At 42.6% G+C, this 21,626-nt stretch overlaps 1 protein-coding gene across 1 annotated transcript in view; it reads left to right on the top strand.

Annotated features, from left to right (window-relative positions):
* The window catches only part of FHOD1 (formin homology 2 domain containing 1), a 586,414-nt gene that overhangs the window by 500,177 nt on the left and 64,611 nt on the right, over positions 1-21,626 (top strand). The window contains exon 17 of the mRNA XM_030203753.1: positions 12,315-12,476. Within this exon, the coding sequence (XP_030059613.1) occupies positions 12,315-12,476 (162 nt within the window). The remainder of the gene's footprint in view (positions 1-12,314; positions 12,477-21,626) is intronic.

The raw sequence follows: 21,626 nt of genomic DNA, 5'->3' as shown, positions 1-21,626 counted from the left end.
TGAACCAATGACCCTTGGGTTGGGAAGGTACCTGTTCTCCTAGAGGAGCTGTTCTACCTCTTGAATTTCTTGCTCTAGCCAACCCGTTCCTACCCGTGTCTGTACGTCTAGTAATTTTAGTTCCAGTTTCCTGACTGGCCTAGCAGAGACCAGCCCAAAGCAGGCTTCAGTATTTCTGCCCCTCCTCTTGGCTTCTTCTCTTAAATGCACTTTTTGGAGGTACATTGAAATTAGGACTTATATAGTAACATAGTAGATGACGGCAGAAAACAGACCTGCACGGTCCATCCAGTCTGCCCAACAAGACAACTCACGTGTGCTACTTTTTGTGTATACCCTGCTTTGATTTGTACCTGTGCTCTTCAGGGCACAGACCGTCTAAGTCTGCCCAGCACTATCCCCGCCTTCCAACCATCAGCCCTGCCTCCTAACCACCGGCTCTGGCACAGACCGTATAAGTCTGCCCAGCACTATCCCCGCTTCCCAACCACCAGCCCCGCCTCCCACCACCGGCTCTGGCACAGACCGTATAAGTCTGCCCAGCACTATCCCTGCCTCCCAACCACCAGCCCCGCCTCCCACTACCGGCTCTGGCACAGACCGCATAAGTCTGCCCAGCACTACCCCCGCTTCCCAACCACCAGCTCCGCCTCCCACCACCGGCTCTGGCACAGACCATATAAGTCTGCCCAGCACTATCCCCGCCTCCCAACCTCCAGCCCCGCCTCCCACTACCGGCTCTACTATCCAATCTCGGTTAAGCTCCTGAGGATCCATTCCTTCTGAACAGGATTCCTTTATGTTTATCCCACGCATGTTTGAATTCTGTTACCGTTTTCATCTCCACCACCTCCCGCGGGAGGGCATTCCAAGCAACCACCACTCTCTCCGTGAAGACTTACATTGAGCAATCCTAGTTTCAATATATGAGCCTTAGGAGTCCCTGTCTAGTAGATGCCCACATCATAGCAAAGGGACTCAGGAGGAAGTTGTTATTGTGGGCTTCTGTTAAGATGTTATTTTACCACTAACTTGTGCTATTTTAGCACAGGTCCCATTTTATGCCATGAGACCTAGTTACTAATAACCTGGGTTAACAGTAAAATAACCCTTTTTAATCGTAGCCACATTAATAAGTTCCCCCCTCTGTGACTGAATGAACCAGCCCAAGTAAAGGTACTAATAGATTGATTCAGTCACCTAAAGTACTCAAACACAACGCCACTTTATCAACATAGCTTAGCAGAGCTGCCAAGTTACCCAGCTCCAAGGGGGGAGGTTTAAGGCCAGTCCTGGCTTTCTGACAAGCCTGTTATGCATTGTACATCACTTCACCAAACAAATTCACTGTGAAATGATTTTTCTCAAAATGTATCATTTTTAACTAATTAAATTTTATTTTATTTTTTTGTTACATTTGTACCCCGTGCTTTCCCACTCATGGCAAGCTCAATGCGGCTTACATGGGGCAATGGAGGGTTAAGTGACTTGCCCAGAGTCACAAGGAGCTGCCTGTGCCTGAAGTGGGAATAGAACTCAGTTCCTCAGTTCCCCAGGACCAAAGTCCACCACCCTAACCACTAGGCCACTCCTCCACTCAATAATCATTAATATAAATAATAAGAATATAAATGCCAATTCTAAAATACCATAACATGTCATGCCAAATAAATGAATACACGCTGTCCTTGTTTTATATTTTCATTTGTTCAGAGGATCTCTCTCTCTCTCTCTCTCTATTATGGTATTTTAGAATTGGTATTTATGTGCTTATTTATATTAATGATTGTTTATTTAATACTATTTATCAGTGTTAAATAACATGTTTTATTTGTTGTCAGTTACTGTAGACCTGATGCAGCCCTCACGTGGGTGAAACGTGGCCAGTGTCTAGCTTTCTTATAGACCTCACACGAATAAAGTATTTCATAAAGGACCTTTCTTTCCCTGTGTGTTCTGCTCCCTTCATACTGCTATTTTTGATCTTGTGGATCGCTTGCCCTGCTGTTTCCTTGAACAATCCGTCTTGTTCCACCATTCTCCCTCATGTTCCTCATCATATCCTATCCGAATTATAGAATATTTCAAGGGTCCTCCTCATCCCCTAATATGTTACATTTCTTTCCATGTTTTCTCCCAAAATCTCTTTGTCACTGGACAAGCAAAGGGCAATTCTATAACTAGGCACTTGAGATTAAGCACTCCTTTGCACACATATATGCATCAAAAAGTAGCACTTGTGTGCATGAGCACTATTCTTTGAGGGGAAGCGTAAGAGCTACGGCACATAAACCAAATGGGGGGGGTGTACATATGTGCGGAGCATGGGAGTGTCTCCCAATTATATGTACAGCTTATAGAACGCTATCATTTACGTGCACTTGCTGCATTTAGGTGCTCTCCATATCTAAGGCTGATGTAACCGTGGGTGCCTAAATGTAAGACATGCCAATGGTGGGTTACAACAATATTTAATAACAAAATCTGGGCACCCAGATAATAGGTGCCACCCACGTGGCATCAAAATGTTTACAAAGAAATATCCTTTTATAGAATTGCCACCAGATTACCCTAGTGTCCTTATGACTGGTTGCTTGCTTTGTTATTTTGGTTACAATCCAAAGCCTTAAGAGTAATTTCCTGACACCTATCAGGACCTTTTGATTGTGTTCAGTGTGCTTGGTACAGTTTTCATAGTGGAGTCACAACCAGTGAGTACATCTTTTTTGTAGGACCTCAGGACCACCATCAACTCAACCAATAAAAGACTCCCTCTTATAGTAAAGAAACTCAAAATTCATTTTGGCATCTTGCTACATTAGTATTATTTATAGGGCTTCTAATTTTGTTTTAATTGATAAACACCAATAATACACCCCCAATGCAAAAAAATTAAGGGCCTCTTTTATGAAAATGCACTAGCGGTCCCCAGCAATGTTCCCTGTAAATGGAGCATTTGAGCAATTGGTCATACATTTTAGGAGCCTCGCTCACAATTTTACATGGTTTCTCACAAAATGTTTTTTTGTGCTATATACAGAAATGCATTGCTAATACTGGTGCTCAAAAATTAAGTACATAAGTAATGCTACACTGGGAAAAGACCAAGGGTCCATCGAGCCCAGCATCCTGTCCACGACAGCGGCCAATCCAGGCCAAGGGCACCTGGCGAGCTTCCCAAATGTACAAACATTCTATACATGTTATTCCTGGAATTGTGGCTTTTTCCCAAGTCCATTTAGTAGTGGTTTATGGACTTGTCCTTTAGGAAACCGTCTAACCCCTTTTTAAACTCTGCCAAGCTAACCGCCTTCACCACGTTCTCCGGCAACGAATTCCAGAGTTTAATTATGCGTTGGGTGAAGAAAATTTTTCTCCGATTTGTTTTAAATTTTTACTACACTATAGTTTCATCGCATGCCCCCTAGTTCTAGTATTTTTGGAAAGCATGAACAAACCCTTCACATCCACCTGTTCCACTCCACTCATTATTTTATATACCTTTATCATGTCTCCCCTCAGCCGATTTTTAAAACTTGTTACACGAAAAAAAATTTACAGACACCAGGCCACTCCTTAGAGGAAATATTGGTCCCCGTTGCGGTAATACTGACAAAGTCCATTTACTTTGAATGGGCTTCGTCAGCATTGCTGCACAGGAACAGCTAGCACAGCTTGGTAAAAGAGGCCATAAAATAGGTGTCTATTGGATAAACATTCTCACCTCTCTCCTGTCTTACCTTGTATCCTCCAGTCAGTTTTTGTGCCTTTTTTGACTCCTAAGTGACAAAAATGTACATACTTCATTACGCCAATTTAGGACAGTTACAGTTAACTCATTTATAGTCCGCTAATACCAATAACATAGTTCATAACGGATTACAACTAAGATACTAGAACAAAAAAAGTCTAGGATGTAACAAAATTAAGCCAAAATGATCATAAACATAGTTTTCCGATCAGCAATACTCTTACCAAACACTTCTTCACTGGGATAAACTGCAGCATATAACTCCTTAACACATATTTATAAAAACAGTCTTTAATCCCTTCTTTAAAATGCACCTTAGTTTAGATGGAAGGGTGTTCCAAAAAGTAGCTGCTTATATGCAAACATTTCTTCAAAATAATCTCCCAAAGGCTGAGAAAGGAAAATAAAGATCTATCTTCAGTGTTATATACTTTGATACACACTTTTGTGATACCTAGAATAGATTATGGTAATATGGTAAATGCTGGTTTATCTACAACTAATGTGAAATGTTTACAAACATTGCAGAATTCTGCTATATGACTACTTGGCAGAGCACACAAATTTGATCAAGTGACCCCTTTGTTCTTGCTCTGTCATTGGTTTCTAGTCGCCCCAATTGTTTAATGTGTTTATGAGCTATTTGGGTAGATATTTAGTCTTTAAATATATTTTCAATATTTATTAATTTTTTTATTACATTTATATTTTACATTATCCCAAACGAGTTTGAGTTCTATGTGGCTTACAATAAACAGTGTAGGATACATAACAAAGAATAATGCATAACAAAGTAATTTGTTGTAAGAATCCAGTTTTATAATACAATATCATAAACATACTGGGATAGCTATGAATATTTAACATTTAGAAAATCCTATTATGAATGAGAAATTGTACATGAAGCAAAGAGAAATTTAATGATAAATAGAGTAATAACCAACTCAGTTAATTAATTGAGATATGGTTGTTCTTTATGAGGGTTTGTTTGAATGGAAATGGAAATGGGACTTGAATAGGAACGATTTGAGGATTTTGTGGAATCTAGTATATTTTTTTATTTTGGGTGGTAAGGAGTTCCACCATTTGGGTCCTAGCTAATTATGCATTAATTAATTAATAATTAGGTAATTATGCATGCTGATGATATGTGTTCTGTGCCCTGTACAAAATTCTCTGGAAGCGAGGCTGAAGGAAAGGATAGTGAATTTCCTGGAATCCAATAGGTTACAAGATCCGAGACAACATGGTTTTACCAAAGGTAGATCATGTTAAATGAATCTGATTGAATTCTTTGACTGGTTGACCAGAGAACTGGATCGAGGAAGTGCTCTAGATATAATCTACTTAGATTTCAGCAAAGCCTTTGACACGGTTCCTCATAGGAGGCTCTTGAATAAACTTGACAGGCTGAAGTCAGGGGCGTAGCCAGCCTTCTGTGGGGGAGGAGCCCGGGGGGAGGGGGCACATTTTAGCCCTCCCCCCGGCGCCGCCCCCCCACCGCCGATATTGCCGCCCCCCCTCCCGCCGCGAACCCACCGCCGCTGCAGCCTACCTTTACTTTGCTGGCGGGGGATCCCACTCCCCGCCAGCCGACGTCTTCTTCTCAGTCGCTTCCTGCTCTTCAATTTGTTTGCTGACGTCCTGCACGTTGTACAATTACGTGCAGGACGTCAGCAAACAAATTGAAGAGCAGGAAGGACTGAGAAGACGTCGGCTGGCGGGGAGTGGGATCCCCCGCCAGCAAAAGTAAGGTAGGCGGCGGCGGGTTCGCCGGGAGGGGGTCCTGGGGTGAATCTGCGGGGGCCCCGGCCCCCTCAGGCCCCACGTAGCTACGCCACTGGCTGAAGTTAGGACCCAAAATTGTGAACTGGATTAGGAACTGGCTAACAGACAGGGTGGCAGAGGGTGGTGGTTAATGGAATTCACTCAGAGGAAGGAATGGTGAGCAGTGAACACCTAGTTATCTGGAAAGTTAAACACTAACCTCCCTCTTTGCAAAGCTGCACAGCATTACCGACATCCCATAAGTGAACGGGACGTGTTTTCAGTACCGCAGCCCCAGCCACTAGCACAGCTTTGTAAACGGGGGTAAAATTTATTTTAAGCACATAAGAATAGAAGCACTAATTATCACCTGTTTATGTATGCTTTGCATTTCATTTTACTTTCCATCATTTTAATGAGTAAAGTAATGTGGTAGCCGTGTTAGTCACTCTTAAAGGCAATGAATAGAAATAAAACAAAACATAGAAAAGAAAATAAGATGATACCTTTTTTTATTGGAGTAACTTAATAATTTTTTATTAGCTTTTGAAGGTAACCTTTCTGATCTGATAAAGAAGGGTTACCTTTGAAAGCTAATCAAGAAATGTATTGTTACTCCATTTAAAAAGGTATCTTATTTTCTTTTCTATGTTTGTTTTATTTCTAATTATTACATCATTTTAATAAAACACTGAAAGTTTTAGAGAGAGGGTGTGCCGTTTAGAAAGGACTGATATTTGCTTACAGCCTAGGGCCAACAGCAAAGAACCGGGTGCTGAATTAGCTCAACAGGATATGGCAGTACAGGATAGGCCAAACCTGTTGCCTTAATATGCATTTCTCTGTATTTTACCAACCCTGGCAGAATCCCTTCAACCAATAGGACACAACAAAGCATGTCTTATGTAAGCATGTTCTTTGACATATACGGAGGTTTTTAAAGGAAATATGTGTATGTAGAATGTAGATGGGCTTAATAACCCAGAGAAGAGAAGCATTGCATTTAATGAGCTAAAATGACTTAGATGGGATATTGTATTTCTACAAGAGGCACATCTCAGGATGCAAGATTCTTCCCTACTGAGTCGTAGAGATTATGCTGATGTTTTTGGCATAATTGGGAATTACAAAATGGGAGGGGTGGCCATTTTAAATAAAAGAAGTTTTTCCTTTATCAGTGACGGTACCTTAAAGGATCCCAAAGGGAGATGTTTAGCATTGAGTGGAGGAGTGGCCTAGTGGTTAGGGTGGTGGACTTTGGTCCTGGGGAACTGAGGAACTGAGTTCGATTCCCACTTCAGGCACAGGCAGCTCCTTGTGACTCTGGGCAAGTCATGTAACCCTCCATTGCCCCATGTAAGCCGCATTGAGTCTGCCATGAGTGGGAAAGCGTGGGGTACAAATGTAACAAATAAATAAAATTACAGGGGATATTGTAAGGGAAAGTTGTTTCACAGTCAACATTTATGCACCAAATACAGCCATGCTAAGTTTTTTCAAGACTTGATAAGGAATATCATTTCTTTGTACAAGGGGAGATAATAATGGATGGAGATTTTAATATTGCCTCGATGCAAGCTTGGACCATTCAAAGGAGGAAAGGTAGTATAATAGCCCATAGGAAAGCATTGTGGATTTGGCAAGAGGGTTGGAAGTAGTTGATATGTTCCCAAAAAAATTATACATTTTATTTCATGCTAGCAGGACCTACACTTGGGTAGACCTGAGATGGGCTTATAGGATATGTGGGAAATGTCAAGAATGCACATATTGAACTAATACAAATATCTGACCATGGCCCAGTTTGGGTGTCATTTTATGAGTTAGGAGGCTCAAACCATGGAGGCTTTAGAGACTTAGAGGGGAATAATCGAACGGCGCACGGCGAAATACATGGCTGGCGATGTATTTTGGCGGCGCCGCAAACAGCTGGCCAGACCGTATTTTTCTGAAAAAGATGGCCGGCCATCTCTTGATTTTGATAATACGGTTCCGGCCAGCCAAATGCATTGGATTTAGCCGGGGTTTGAGATGCGGCTTCATTTTTTAGCGATAATGGAAAGTTATGTCGGCCATCTCAAACCCCGGCCAAATTCAACACATTTGGCCGTGGGAGGAGCCAGCATTTTTAGTGCACTGGCCCCCTTGACATGCCAGGACACCAACCGGGCTCCCTAGGGGTCACTGCGGTGGACTTCAGAAAAGCTCCCACGTGCATAGCTCCCTTACTTGGGGAACTGAGCCCCCTAACCCCCCCCCCCCCCCCCAAACCCACTACCCACAAATGTACTGCACCCAAAAACTGTTCCAGGGACCTGCATACAGCCTGTAGGACTTATTGCTGCTGTATAACTTTGGCACACCAGTTCACACCTGAAGACTAATCTCTCTGAAAAAGTCCTTTCTTGAAATAAGCACGTTTACTCACAGTTAACAGCAGATCAGAGGTTGTGCCCCACTGGCAAAGAGTCCCCTGGTACTAAGATGAGCAGTAGGTCAGAGCTGGCACAATGGTGTACAATGCCATTTCAGCACCATTCAAGGTAAGAACTAAGTTCTCTAACAGGAAAGGGAACTAAAACTGGCTTACAAAAATGGCCACTACCGCATGGACTACAACAGGAAACAAAACAGGGCACACTCTGACCCAGTTAGCAGGGGGGGGGAAAGCACCAGGGGAGTAGAGCCCAGTACCCTACACCCACCACAATGCATTGCTAATGTGACTCTGCAGGCACCTAACAGAAAAGGTGTCACACTCACCCAAGAGCCACATCGCAACCAGGGAAAGGCTGTCGGAGGATACAACACATTCTGCTGTCATGGAGGTGGGTACGGCATTTGAGGCTGGCAAAAAAGGTTTTTAGTTTTATTTTTTAGTTTGGAAGGGGATTGGTGACCACTGGGGGAGTATGGGGAGGTCATCCCCCATTCCCTCCAGTGGTCATCTGGTCAGTTGGGGCACCTTTTTGAGGCTTGGTCGTGAAAATAAAAGGACCAAGTAAAGCTGGTGAAATACTGCTTAACGCCGCTTTTTTTTTCCCCATTATCGGCGAAAGCCGGCCATCTGGTAGCCATGCCCATGCCCGCCCATGTCCCACCTTCGCTTATCTACTGATACGCCCCCTTGAACTTTCACCGGCGAAGCGACGGGAAAGCGGCGATTCAGTCAAAAATGCCACTTTTGATTATACCGATTTCACCGCTTTTAAAAAATCGCCGGCCATCTCCCGATTTGTGTCAGAAGATGGCCGGCGATCACTTTTGATTATAAGCTGGCTAATGAGTCTTTTGAGGGATGAAAAATTGTGATGAGATTCACATTACAATACAGAACTATTTGACAATAAAGGAGACTGGGGAAGAATCTGAAGGTTTTGTGGGATGCTGTTAAGGTGGTGATAAGAGAGATACTTATAAAGTAGGGGGACAGGTAGAGAGGGAGGATGCAACATTCTCTGCAGTTGCAGGAGTAACTTCTTACGATGGAGGCCTGCCACAAATTGCATCAAGATGCTAAATCCTTACTGGAACTACAACAGGTATGATCTGAACTTCAGTGGCTTTAGGTGGCTGAAGTAGACTTTAAATGGAGACAACTGATTTAAAAAAAAAAATTCAAATTTGATAACAGGTCAGGGAGAGAAATGTTCACTTCAAAATATTCAAGGCAGAAGTGATGTTCTGTACTATACTGATGCTGACATACTAGTTCAGTTTTTAACATTTTATCTAAAGGTATACCAATTAAACTGTCCAGATTCATCAGGTGCAATAGAACAGTTTGTGGATACAATTTCTCTCCTTCAGCTCTCTGATGAAGATTGAGAAGAGTTGGTGGATCCTAATGCCCAGGAGGAGATTGCTCGGGTGATCAAAAATCTAAAAGGTGGAAAACTTCTGGGCTTATGCTGGGAGGTGGAGACGTGTTGCAGAGAGTTGGAAACAGTTTAATGCAGGGGGAATCCCTGCCTCCATCAGTAAGAGAGGCAGCCATATCAATATTGTTGAAACCAGGAAAGGACTCCTCCATATTTGGCTCCTTCAGTCCAATGTCATTATTAAATATAGATGTTAAAATTATAGCTAAAATATTTGCTGAGCGTCTGGCCAGTGGTCTACCAGAGCTTATTCATGGATCAATCTGAGATTATTTCTAAGAGACAGGTTGGAGCCAATATCAGACTAACTCTACATTTGATGTGGGAGACCCAACTTCCTTCAGAGAAAGTGGTATTCTTGGCTACTGATGCTGAAAAAGCATTTGATATGAAAGCTGGCTATTCCTGTGGGCAGTTTTTAAGAAGATTTGGGTTTGGGGATAATTATTCTTGGATTTACACCCTCTATGCTAACCCCCCAGCTTGTATTCAGTTTCATGGTGGATATACGGATCCTTTCAGAGAGGTGCTATGCAGGGGTGTTCCTTCTCCACCCCCTCCTGTTTGTGTTATCAAACCACTAACAGAGCACATAAGATGTAATCCTGATATCAGGGACATGCATAGCAGGGAAGTGGAACATAAAACTTGCTTGGTTCGCTGATGATATTTGATGTGTATTAATCACCCTGGGTTGACTCTTCTAGTTGTTGTGGCAAAACTTCAAAATTATGGGAGTGTGCCTGGTTTTAAAGTTAACCTAGATAAAACAGATTTTAGGGGTTACTACAACAGCGAGGAAGAAGAGGTTTTGCAGCATTCCTTCCACTTTTGAGTTGTGAAGGTCCTATTCGATACTTGGGAGTCCATTTGCCTCGAGATCTTTCAGTGTTATATCACTATAATTATGACAACATTTTCTGCTAGGTGCAATCTGATCTAGGGCGGTGGAGGGGCTATTGGTTGTCATGGTAGGTACGTATTCTCCCACACTTGTTTTTTTTTTATTTTAGACTCTCCCAGTGATTGTTCCTATTGTAGTACTTGCAGGGGTTTCAAAAGCATTTACTTATTTTATTGGGGTGGGAAGTCCCCCAAAATCTCCCGAATGATGTTGTGGAGGAGTTGGGGTTTGGGTGGGAGAGCAGTACACAATATCACTTGGTATTACTGGGCGGCACAGTTCAGACAGATACTTGATTGAGAAATCAAGCCAAATAGACATGCTAAAAAATAAAACAGCATTATCACCCTGCATTTGATTTAAACCATTATTATGGATAGCTACAAGTTCTAAACTTAAACTAAAAGCTTTTCTTAATCCATTCATGTGTAACCTATTGGGATAGGGTTTGAAGAAAGATGGGAGGAAATTGAAGGGTTTCTACATTAGCACTGATAAGGTTTGAACCCATGTTTGAAGCAGGAAGGATAAAGGGGACTTTTGTAAAATGGGAAGGTTTGGTATTAACGAGGTTTCAACCACTTGTTGGATTGTGGGGAAATGTTGACCTTCAGTGATTTAAAAGAGCAATATGATGCGCCCCCAGGCGATTTTCTTTCTTATTTGCAGTTTCATCATTATAGGGTTCCCGGGGCTGACTCTGGGAAGACCCCAGAGGATAAGGAAAGTTTGGAGAGCTTATGGTTAGCCCTAGGATGATTAAGGGGACCCATTTCCCTCTTGTATAAATATTTCTGGGGATTTGATTTAAGTTTATGCTCAAGTGGGCAACTGATTTAGGGGGAATGGGAGGCTATTTTCGCTGAAATGAAGGCTTCCTTTTGTGTTCTTGTTTAAGAAAATGCATATAAGGTACTATACCCAGGTTTTGTTGAAGGCCACATTTCTGGGAACTATTGAGGTCTGCTGGAGATTTGGGGTGCCATAGGTACCTTCTTACATGTTTGGTGGAATTGTTAAATCTGCGGGTTTTGAGGCGATTTGGTTCAGAGACTGTTGTAAACACTGGGAGTTGATTTTTCTTCTGAACTGACATTTTGATTACTCAGCCTTTGTAATAGACAAGGCCAGCAATGGCAACACTGTACCAAATGATGGGATTAGCAGCTGCCAAATGTGAAATTGTGGCGCACTGGAAAAGATCTAAAGGATCTTGGCAGACAAGGAGAAACTTACAGATCAACATAAAGGATGTTTGGATAGAACTTATGATGACTAGGATGAAATACAGAACTTGTTGAGCTAGGGTGGGCTTCTGGGAAGGGGGAGAGGTTGTAGTTGGTTCACTGACGGGTGCTGAAGAAACAGTACGCGTCCACAAGTGTGGGATTTTAATGCAGTAGGGTAGCATGTAGTTTGGTGGGAGGAGGTTCTAAGGGTGGGCGGAGTGGAATAAAGAGGGGACTTTTGCATCTATAACTGTAAGGTCATTTTGACGGTTTGTATAATGTTCTCTCAATTAATTTAATAAAACATTTATTGAAACAAAAAAAATTAGGCTTATCACGCAGGAATGTCTCACATTAAAATGTGCTAAGCCCATTTCTTAATGCCTTTTAGTAAAAGAGACCCCCCCCCCTTTTTTAACCCTTGATGTCTCTTTAAAATATTGTGGCCCAGGATAGGGGCAGGGCATGTCACCATGCTGCACAACAGGGAAGCCCTTACCCACTCCATTCCCACCACTACAGTGGAATGCCTTCCTACAGCTAGAGGAAGGTAATTTTCACATAAGTCAATGTACCCAGGCAAATGGCATTATTATTTTGGTTAAGTGGCCTGTTGTAGAACATTAATATAAATGAACATTAATGTTATGTAACTTTTTTAAGCTTCATTATCTAATGTAGAATCAAGACTAGAGGCATAAAACACTGAAGTCAACAGAGACGTTAAAACCTCACTTTAATGGAAATGTTATTGTATAATATTCTTTATTTTGTCATTACAGGCTGAGGGGTTTGAACTCACTTACCTACAGAAGGTATCTGAGGTGAAAGACACGGTCCACAGACAGTCTCTGTTGTATCATCTATGCAATATCGTGGTTGATAAATTTCCAGATACATCCGATATTTATTCTGAGATTGCATCCATCACACGATCCACTAAAGTAAGATAATATATTTACAATTTCCAGATGCCTTTGAGAAAATATGGTGCTCATTTTCAAAGCAGATGGAGGTCTTAAAATGCCTAAAAAAGTGCTAATAAAATCCAAATCCTGATTTTGAAAAGTCAGAATTTGGATGTTTCACACTGCAGTTCATCCAAATAGAAAGTGGGCGTGCTTTGGGACTAGGGAGAGCCCAAAAATAGGACGTCCAACAAGGATTTTCGAATGGGAATAAACGTCCATGTCTTAAAAGGGCATTTTTATCTAGAACTGTTTGTCATGTCCAACTTACAAAAGGTGCTCTGATTGAACAGATGACCACTGGAGGGATTAAGGCATGACCCCTCATTCAATCAGATGAGCTTTGTTTTTTTTGTCCAAACTTGTTCTCTCTATAGGTTATTTTGCAGTCCTGTATCTGTTGTCCTTCCATTGTTCCTTCTGAAGACGCTGTAACTTATACATAGTGCTGCTGTTCATATTGTTACTGGTTGTCATTACTGAGAACATATTACTTCTGTACTCTGTGGTCTAAAATTTAAAGCAATTGTGTTTTTTGTTAAGGCATTGAGATGGTTGCACCGTATTCTTTTAAATCCATTTTGATTGCTGTAGGCCTATTCCTTCATTCTTTAGAGAGGTGTGGTAGCCGTGTTGGTCCACTTTTAAAGGTAATCAATAGAAATCAATAGATTTTCCGATCTGACGAAGAAGGGCAACCATCGAAAACTAATCAAGAAATGTATTAAGTTATGTCCAATAAAAAAGGTGACATTATTTCTTTTCCATGTTTTATTTTGTTTGATTTCTATTCATTCTTTAGAAAAGGCCATACTCTCTGTCCTTTCTCCAAAATTGTTGTATTTAGCTGAGACATGAGCCAGAGCCTTTTTGGTAGTAGGATCAGAACTTTTGAATGCATTACTGTATAAGATTCATTAAAAAAATATTGGGTTCAAAAAAAAAAGTAATAGTAACATAGTAGTAAATGGCAGCAGACGGTCCATCCAGTCTGCCCAACAAGATGGCCAGAGCTGCATGTGCAACTCCGAACAGATTACATTTCTTCATGATTCAACAATGATGTCACAAACAGGGCAGTTGGCAATTTGCCACGAGGCCTACCACATATGGGCAGCTATATTGATGAACACAATACCACATACCAGCTAAGTTTTCATAACAACATGTCAATAGTTCAAAGAGTGGTATTGTTATTATGGTCACAGCATAGTAACATTCATTATCAATATATGATTAAACCAACAATCCAACAAAATTGCTAACTGTAACATTTACTTGCTAATTTCAACTGTAAGATGTCTACTCCTCCCCCATTGAGATTATAGCACCCAAACTCATGTGAGGATGGGGGGGTTATGTATATTCAGGTGATATGAAATACATATACCTAATCATGATCTCTTTGCCATTTTCGATACATAGACCATGGATACTTTCCGACTGGTAGAGTTGTCATCAAAGCCCACTCAAGCTCATCTCAAAGTTTTGGTGCTCTTTTTACATAATTGCTAATCATTTATTGATTTTATTTGCTAGATTTTGAGATTTTATATTTTTATGTGTTTTTATAGTTGTTTGTCATTTGGATACTTTGTATTTATGTAATTGATATTCACTTAGTGCAAGGCATTCCACTTGCAGACTATAAGTACATTAAATAAATATAAAATTATAATGACAGCATTTTCTGACTTCTAACCTGCTGAGTTTTCTGTTTAAATCAGGTGAATGAATACAAAAGTTTTTGTTAGGGTGATTGTTTACAACAGTCATAATTCAATGTGTGAATAGTACATTTGGAGCTTTGAAAATTGACACTGCTGCTCACAAATTTCAAACTTACACGTATTTAACTAGTTTTCTTTCTATGAGAATAAATCATGACAGTTGTCTGGACTAGGGCCCAGATGATCAAAAGCAAACGCGGGCGCTAGAAGCCATTAGTGCCAAGCGAGCACCTCATGATCAGTGGTCAGTTTGCCAAACAAGGGCGCTACTCCTGCTGCAAACCCTATGCCAACCCAGACCTGTCAAACCTAACCTGCATCCCCAAGCACTAAAAAGACCTGGTGGTCCAATGGGACTGCTACCCCCCCCCCAAACAGAGCAGACCCCCCCTGGCTTGGCCTGATGACCCCCCCAGCAGACCTCCCTGGTGGTCTAGTGCCCCACCTTACCCAATCTGACCCCTCCCACCCCCGACAGAAGAAAGGTCTGGAGGTTTGGTGGATCTCCAGCCGCAACCTTGTAGTCTAGCGCCCCCCTTACCTGACCCAGCCCCTCCCTGTAACTTCAAATGATGAGGAGGAAGTAGCACTCTTTCCTTCTTCCAGCACCACCTCCAAAATGGCGTCACCTTGCCCAGCGCATCTTAGTATGTGCTGGGCAGGGCTTCCTTACCATATGGGGGATGGGGGGGTTGGGTAAGGGGGGAGCTAGACCACCAGGGAGGTGTCCTCTGTGGGGGGGGGGGGCAGGGGGATCGGTCTGTCTTCCAGTGGTGGGGGTCTTCAGGTCGGGTCTGGCTGGGCCAGGGGGTCTGGAGGTCTACAGGATCTCCAGCCCCTTGGAAAGTTTGACAGGTCCGGGCTGCTTTTGTGGGTTTTATTTAACTGCCTGGACCTGTCACACAACTTCTCCGGTAGGATTGTGCCTTCGATGCATGCCCAGACACAATCCTCTCGCAGAAGTATCCTATGATCAGAGCTAATAGCATGTCTGAATTTGCATGCTATTAGCTCAGATCATAGGGGTGTTAATGCCCCACACAATTCCAGTGCTAAAAATTTGGAGCGCTGTTTGGAACATTATCTGCACCTAGGATAGGCTCAGGAGTCACCTAAGGAAGTGTGTCTTCTCATACATAGAACAACCTTCTAATTGAGGTAAAGGGAACAAAAAATGGAATTGGAATCAGTCATAAATAGAGAACTGTGGTGAGAAATCAAGGATAGAGCTAGAGATTCAATTTCATTTCCAAATGTATATACCACTTTTCCAATCATAGATTAATCAACGTCTGCAGTCTGTAATATAACAGTAGGCATGGAGAATGGACAGACTAGATGAGCTTGGTGGTCTTCCTCTGCCATTATTTTATGAGTTTGATATTTGAGGGGTTTGGGTTCCTTACTTTGAAAGTCAGGCTCTTTTAGGGCTGAGGAGACCCTAATTTATGCTCCTAGTGTCACTAGGCCACCAAATTTAGGATTCTAAAAAGTAGTTGGCAACAAGTGCAGATTTATTTTATTTATTTTCCTTACATTTGTACCCCGCGCTTTCCCACTCATAGCAGGTTCAATGCGGCTTACATATTATAACAGGTACTTATTTGTACCCAGAGTCACAAGGAGCTGCCTGTGCCTGCAGTGGGAATCGAACTCAGTTCCCCCGGTCCAAAGTCCACCTCTCTAACCACTAGGCCACTCCTCCACTGGTGGGAGAGCCTAAATCTAGGCAAATGAACAATAGGATTAAGTTTAAATGCATAGCTTTTAGGCTATTAAACTTAGATGAATTTCATCTGAAAACTTAAGTTCCTACCTTTGGTTGGAAATAGGGGACAAATGCAGACACCTAACTTAGGTTCCTAAATTTAGGAGTTCAGCTTTTTCTGAATATTGGGATCTAAGCAGGGCTTTTTTTCAGCTGGTACACACCAATATAGAGGGGGTACCTTTTTTTTTTCCTGCCTTCCAAAAGTGTCATATCCACCCTATTTCATTTCTCACTCAAAATCTCCCATCTTGTTTTTTTTTCCCCCCACTGGTGCATCAGCCAGTCTCAAAGCTTTGACCCTCAGATTCAGAGACAGCTGCCTTCCAGGTAGAGCCGTTCCGGGCCCACATGACTGCATGCACCGTACTGGTGGAAAAAATTCCCTGGGTACCTCACTCCCTATGGTTGGCTCTGCATGAGTGCTGACACCTTTTTTACTTGGAAAAAAAAAAGCACTGGCTCTGTTTCTAGTCATCAAATCAAGTTGAACATAGCATACAAAATATAAATGTGGTGGCATAATTTCTGCCCAAACAGCTTTTGAAGTGCAGAGGTTCTACAAGGAGGAAAGGGCCCTCTTTAGCTGGTCCTAGATCTTTTGAGTTGGACTTCCCGGCACCCCCAATTTTGGGGGCTCTTTCACAGTTGTTGCCTGGGAGCTTCTAATTTGAACTTCTGCCACTGTTCAAATTATATGAACCCTACCCCATTCAGAAAATGTTTGAATCTACCATTCATGGGAGCCAACTTTCCAAAATGGCATTTAGCCCTCCCTTGACACAGACATGGAGCTTGCCTAGTATTGTAGGTGCTCAAGCACCCACAGCAGCCATAGGGTTGACTCCTATGCCACCATTCAGCACTTGTTGTGGGTAACCTAGAACAGACCATTTTTCAGCTCAACTAATAGGGGTTCTCTCTCTCTCTATTTCTCAGGTGGATTTTGATCAGTTAGCTGACAGCTTGGTGCAGTTGGAAAAAAGGTGTAAAATATCATGGGAAAACCTAAAGGTGATAGCAAACATGAGAACAAACCCAACTTAAAGAAAAGAATGACTGACTTTTTAAAAAGCAGCACAGAAAAATAATTATTTTGAAAATCATACACAGACGAATTCTTAACAGGTAAGTTCACATGTGCCGTATGTATTCCATTACACAGGTTTGCAGTCATTGTATCGTAAAGAGAATTTTAGATTGGAAGTGAGAGCATGAATTTATAGTTAGATGCCTGGTTGGGTAGATAACTTTGGGGTCCTCGTACTAAGCTGCTGCAAAAAGTGGCCTGTGGTAATGTGGGCGTGTTTTTGACACATGCTGGCCAGTTTTCACCACCACTTGGGGGAAAAAGGGCTTTTATTTCAATGGGCTGGGAAAAGGACCTGCAGTAAAATTGATTGAAACCAGAGTGCGCCTGTTTATGGCCTGAACCCTTAACGCCACCTATTGATTTAGCGGTAAGTGCTCACACACTATACGTATGGTGACTGGTCGGCATGTGCCAGCTGTCGATTAATGCTGGAAGCGCCGCGCATGGTAGGAAATTTTAAAAAATAATTTGTCACGGCGGTATGGGTGTTCCAAATCTGAAATTACTGCCAGGAGGGCGCGCTAATCTGGTAGTAGTCTCGTTTTGGCGCATGCTACATGCACATAAAGCCTACCGCACCTTTGTAAAAGGGCCCCTTTCTTAGGTGGTTGGAAGGAGAGCAAAGTAAAGAGTTACACGGGGACAAAAATTTCACCCATCTCCAATGGAATGTAACCTATACCCACTAAGATCCATTCTATCTCCACCCATTCCCAAATTATCTCCTCCATCCCCACCCGTAACCACAGGAGTTGATGCTATTATTTACTTGCTTACAGCCCTCTGGCTTTTTGGATGGTATTCGCTGTTCAACCAATGAGTGTTCCAAGCCTCAGTCTGGTGTTTCCAGCTGCCTCTCAGGGCATTCCAAGTCTCATTCTGGAGTCACCAGAGATTTTGACTACACTCCCATGGAAATCCCACAGCAACTTCTTCCATCCCTGCGGGAATCCCGTGGAACTTCTTCCATCCCTGCGGGATTCCTGTAATACCCATGCAGCTCTCTAGAGCAGAGTACCTTGCTGTGTAGATGGCTTGAAGTAGGAAATGCCTGTGTGGGGCAACTGTGAAATTCTCTTTTAAAGTTCATGTGTTTAAGGTTTTAGGATCCCAGGGCCCTACACTTACTGCAGTGTTCTGTGCCAGGATAGAAAGGCATCATGTGATACAGCAAGGTCAGTAATCTGATCATGCCTGTTGCCAAGAGCACTACTGTTGAGAAAACAGAACTGGAAAACATCATTGAAGATACAGGGACCACTCACTTTTAGCTGTTCAGGGAGACGCTCCCGCATGAGCTTGCTGCAACGTTCCGACCTCCCAATTCCAAGAAGGTGTCTCTCTCCTTCCATTTTGGCTGCTCCACTGAAGTCAGGGACTGCTCACTTTTATCTGTTCTGAGGGGCAGGGCCAGTCTTAGGGGCAACTGCACAGGGTCTCATGTTCACAGGGGCCCCGTGGCCGGTCGCATCCCCGTTGCATTGCGATCAAACTCTGCCTCACCCCAGCCCACTCCCGCTGCATTTTTCTGCCATCTGATTCTGTGTGCATATATCTTAAGTACCGTGTGGCTGTCACCAGGTTTACCAGCCCGCCAGCAGCCTCCCACCTCACCACCACTGCCAAAATTTCTGCTGCACTGCCTGCGCACATCTCTTCTCTGCCAGCGAGGTGTTGCTTAAATTTAATAATTCATAGTGCTGTGTATTTACAAATCAGTGTCATGCACCAAGCAGCTGCAGCACATGTGTCTGTCTTCCTGATGACGCCCACCTGGTTCGCTGATGCCGGAACTTCTGTCTGCCACATGGCCCACCCCCTTCTGATGTAACTTTCTTCCTCAAGGGCAGGCCGTGGCAGAAGGAAGTTCCAGGCAGCATCACTTCAGCAGAACAGACCTGAGAGAACACAGAAGAGTAATTACTAACATGGGGGGTGGGGAGGAGGGTTAGAAAAACACACATAATCAAAGTCTCAATGCTAAGTATGAAAGTATCATCCTATCATCCTTAATTTTGGGGGCACTGAGTTCAGAAAGAGTTTCCGAAATTTGTATAAAGTGTTTGATCTTTTCTTCTAGTCTACTAACTGACTCCCAATCACTTTTAATCATGAACCCCTGCCTCTACTACTACTTATCATTTCTATAGAGCTACTAGACTTACACAGTGCTGTACACTTGAACATGAAGAGGCAGTCCCTGCTGGAAAGAGCTTACAATCTAATTAGGACAGACAAACAGGACAAACAAGAGATAAGGGAATATTAAAGTGAGGATGATAAAATAAGGGTTCTGAACAAGCGAGGGTTAGGAGTTAAAAGCAGCAACAAAAAGATGGGCTTTTAGCTTAGATTTGAAGACGGCCACAGATGGAGCCTCAACAGCAACCACACAGAAATGAAGGGGGTCAGTCATGCAGAGGGATCTTCTTTGATTTATTGGCTCAGTCTTCAAATCCCAAGATCACTGGAGTGGAACTGGAATGGTGCAGAGGCATGAAACTCATTTGAATAATGCATTTGTAAAAATCTAGGTAATGTAGGTATTTTCTTAATGTTTTCTCAAACATACTTTATTGGAAAAATGGTGAAAGCATAAGCATGCATGAATATATGCAAATCTTGTGATTCTCCAATTATGTGGCAGAAGCTATATGGGTGGGATTCAGGTTTACCATTTACCATGCAGTAGACAGATAGATTTCCTGTTCTGTTGTTGTTTCTATTACGGCTGTGAGATAGATGTTTTTGCAATGAAAATAAACATCCAAAGGTGAATAGCCATTTTTCGAACTGAAATGTACAATGTTGAGCATCAAAAAAAAAAACAGGGACATGAACATATGTCTGGCATGTACAGCAGTATCAACCGCCAGTCTGAGCTGCCTGTATTATACCTTCAAAGTTCCTCATACCTGGCACAATCACTTACTGTCCAACCCACCCCTTTCTGATGTTTACTTCCTTCTTCATCAAGGGCAGGCCGCAGCAGAGGGAAGTTCTAACATCAGTGGACCAGGCCTGAGAGTAAGTGCAGGTTAGTTGGCTCGGCTCTCGGTTCTTCTTACTGGGGCGCTTGCAGCACAGGTTGGTGATACTTGGCATTTGCAATGTCAGAAGAATGCACACCACTGACTCAGCTACCTACATTATACCTTCCAGGTTCCCCGCACCTGGCACAGTCACTTACTGTCCTGATGCCTGGTCCGGTGACACCATGGCCCACCCCCTTTTGATGTTTACTTCCTTCTTCATCAAGGGAAGAGCACAGCAGAGGGAAGTTCCAGTATCAGCGGACCAGGCCTGAGAGTAAGGTCAGGTTAGTTGGCTCGCCACTCGGTTCTCCATCTTACTGGGGCACTTGCAGCACAGGTTGGTGATAGTTGGCATTTGGCAATGTCAAAAGAATGCATCTTGGTGATTAACGCCTTTCCTTTGTTTGCATGTCTTTCTGGGTTTCTTTCTCCTTCCTTATGCCTGGAATTTAGCTTTAGTTTTTTTGTATGTTTCAATTATTTTATTGACACCTCAAAATATGGAACATCACAATAATGTAATTAATACAGATCGCATGAAACTTACAGTATTTAACCATTCAACGTAAAACAGTATCAAACTTTTATTGGTAATCTCCCTTCCCCTTCCCCCCACCCCCCCCCCCCCCCCCCCCCCCCCCCCCCCCCCCCCCCCCCCCCCCCCCCCCCCCCCCCCCCCCCCCCCAATGGTTCCACAGTACAGGAGTATGTTGAGTGTTTTCAGGATGGGCAGAGGCATGAGTCCAATTCATCTTTTTGGTATCTGGAAAACCACCCTTCTGCTCGGTATCCAGTGTCTGACAGAAGAGGCGTCCCTTGTCTCAGAGATATCAGCTCATGTCCAAGGCTCTCTACACCTTGTTGGTACTCCAAATCTAAGTCTCCACCATAATACGTTAATCCCCACACCCTCTAACCCCCTCCCCCACCTACCTCCACCTCCCCAGCAAGCAATTGTGTTCCTATCTCAATCTTCAGCTCTAGGCAGCCTTCACTTCCCCCCACTCCCTTCGACTTATCAGGCATTGATAAGCAGACATTTAGCTTTACTTTATATTCTTGATTTGCTTTTGCATTTTTTTTTAGAACTTTTTCTGCTCTTACTTAAAATCCATTGGTGTGGCAATTATTTTAAATCTACTGAAGTAGTTTTTTTTTAGAGAACACCACTTAAAAAATAATTAAATGATGTTCTCGCAATGTTCAACTGTTCTTATTTTAAATTCATTGTTGTGGTAATTATTTAGAGGATAATACTTTGTAAAGTTCCTGAAGGTGATTTCTCCATTGGTTAATACGATTCAGAGTTATATTTTTTTTTTTAATTTTCAGCCACAATTCATTAAAATGAGTGAAACAAAACGAGCTTGAGATGTGGCAGGAAATACCTGAGTGGATTTATGAAAAAAAATAAAATAAAAAAGACTGCCGAAGAAAAGCAAAAAGGTACTCTCTAAAGACAAACCTTAAAGAAACTCCAAACCGCTGAAAACACAGCAG

This window comes from Microcaecilia unicolor, chromosome 5, assembly GCF_901765095.1.
Source record: "Microcaecilia unicolor chromosome 5, aMicUni1.1, whole genome shotgun sequence".
NCBI classification, from domain to species: Eukaryota; Metazoa; Chordata; class Amphibia; order Gymnophiona; family Siphonopidae; genus Microcaecilia; species Microcaecilia unicolor.
The sequence above is the reverse complement of the archived record's forward strand: the minus strand, read 5'-3'. Positions and strand labels throughout refer to the sequence as shown.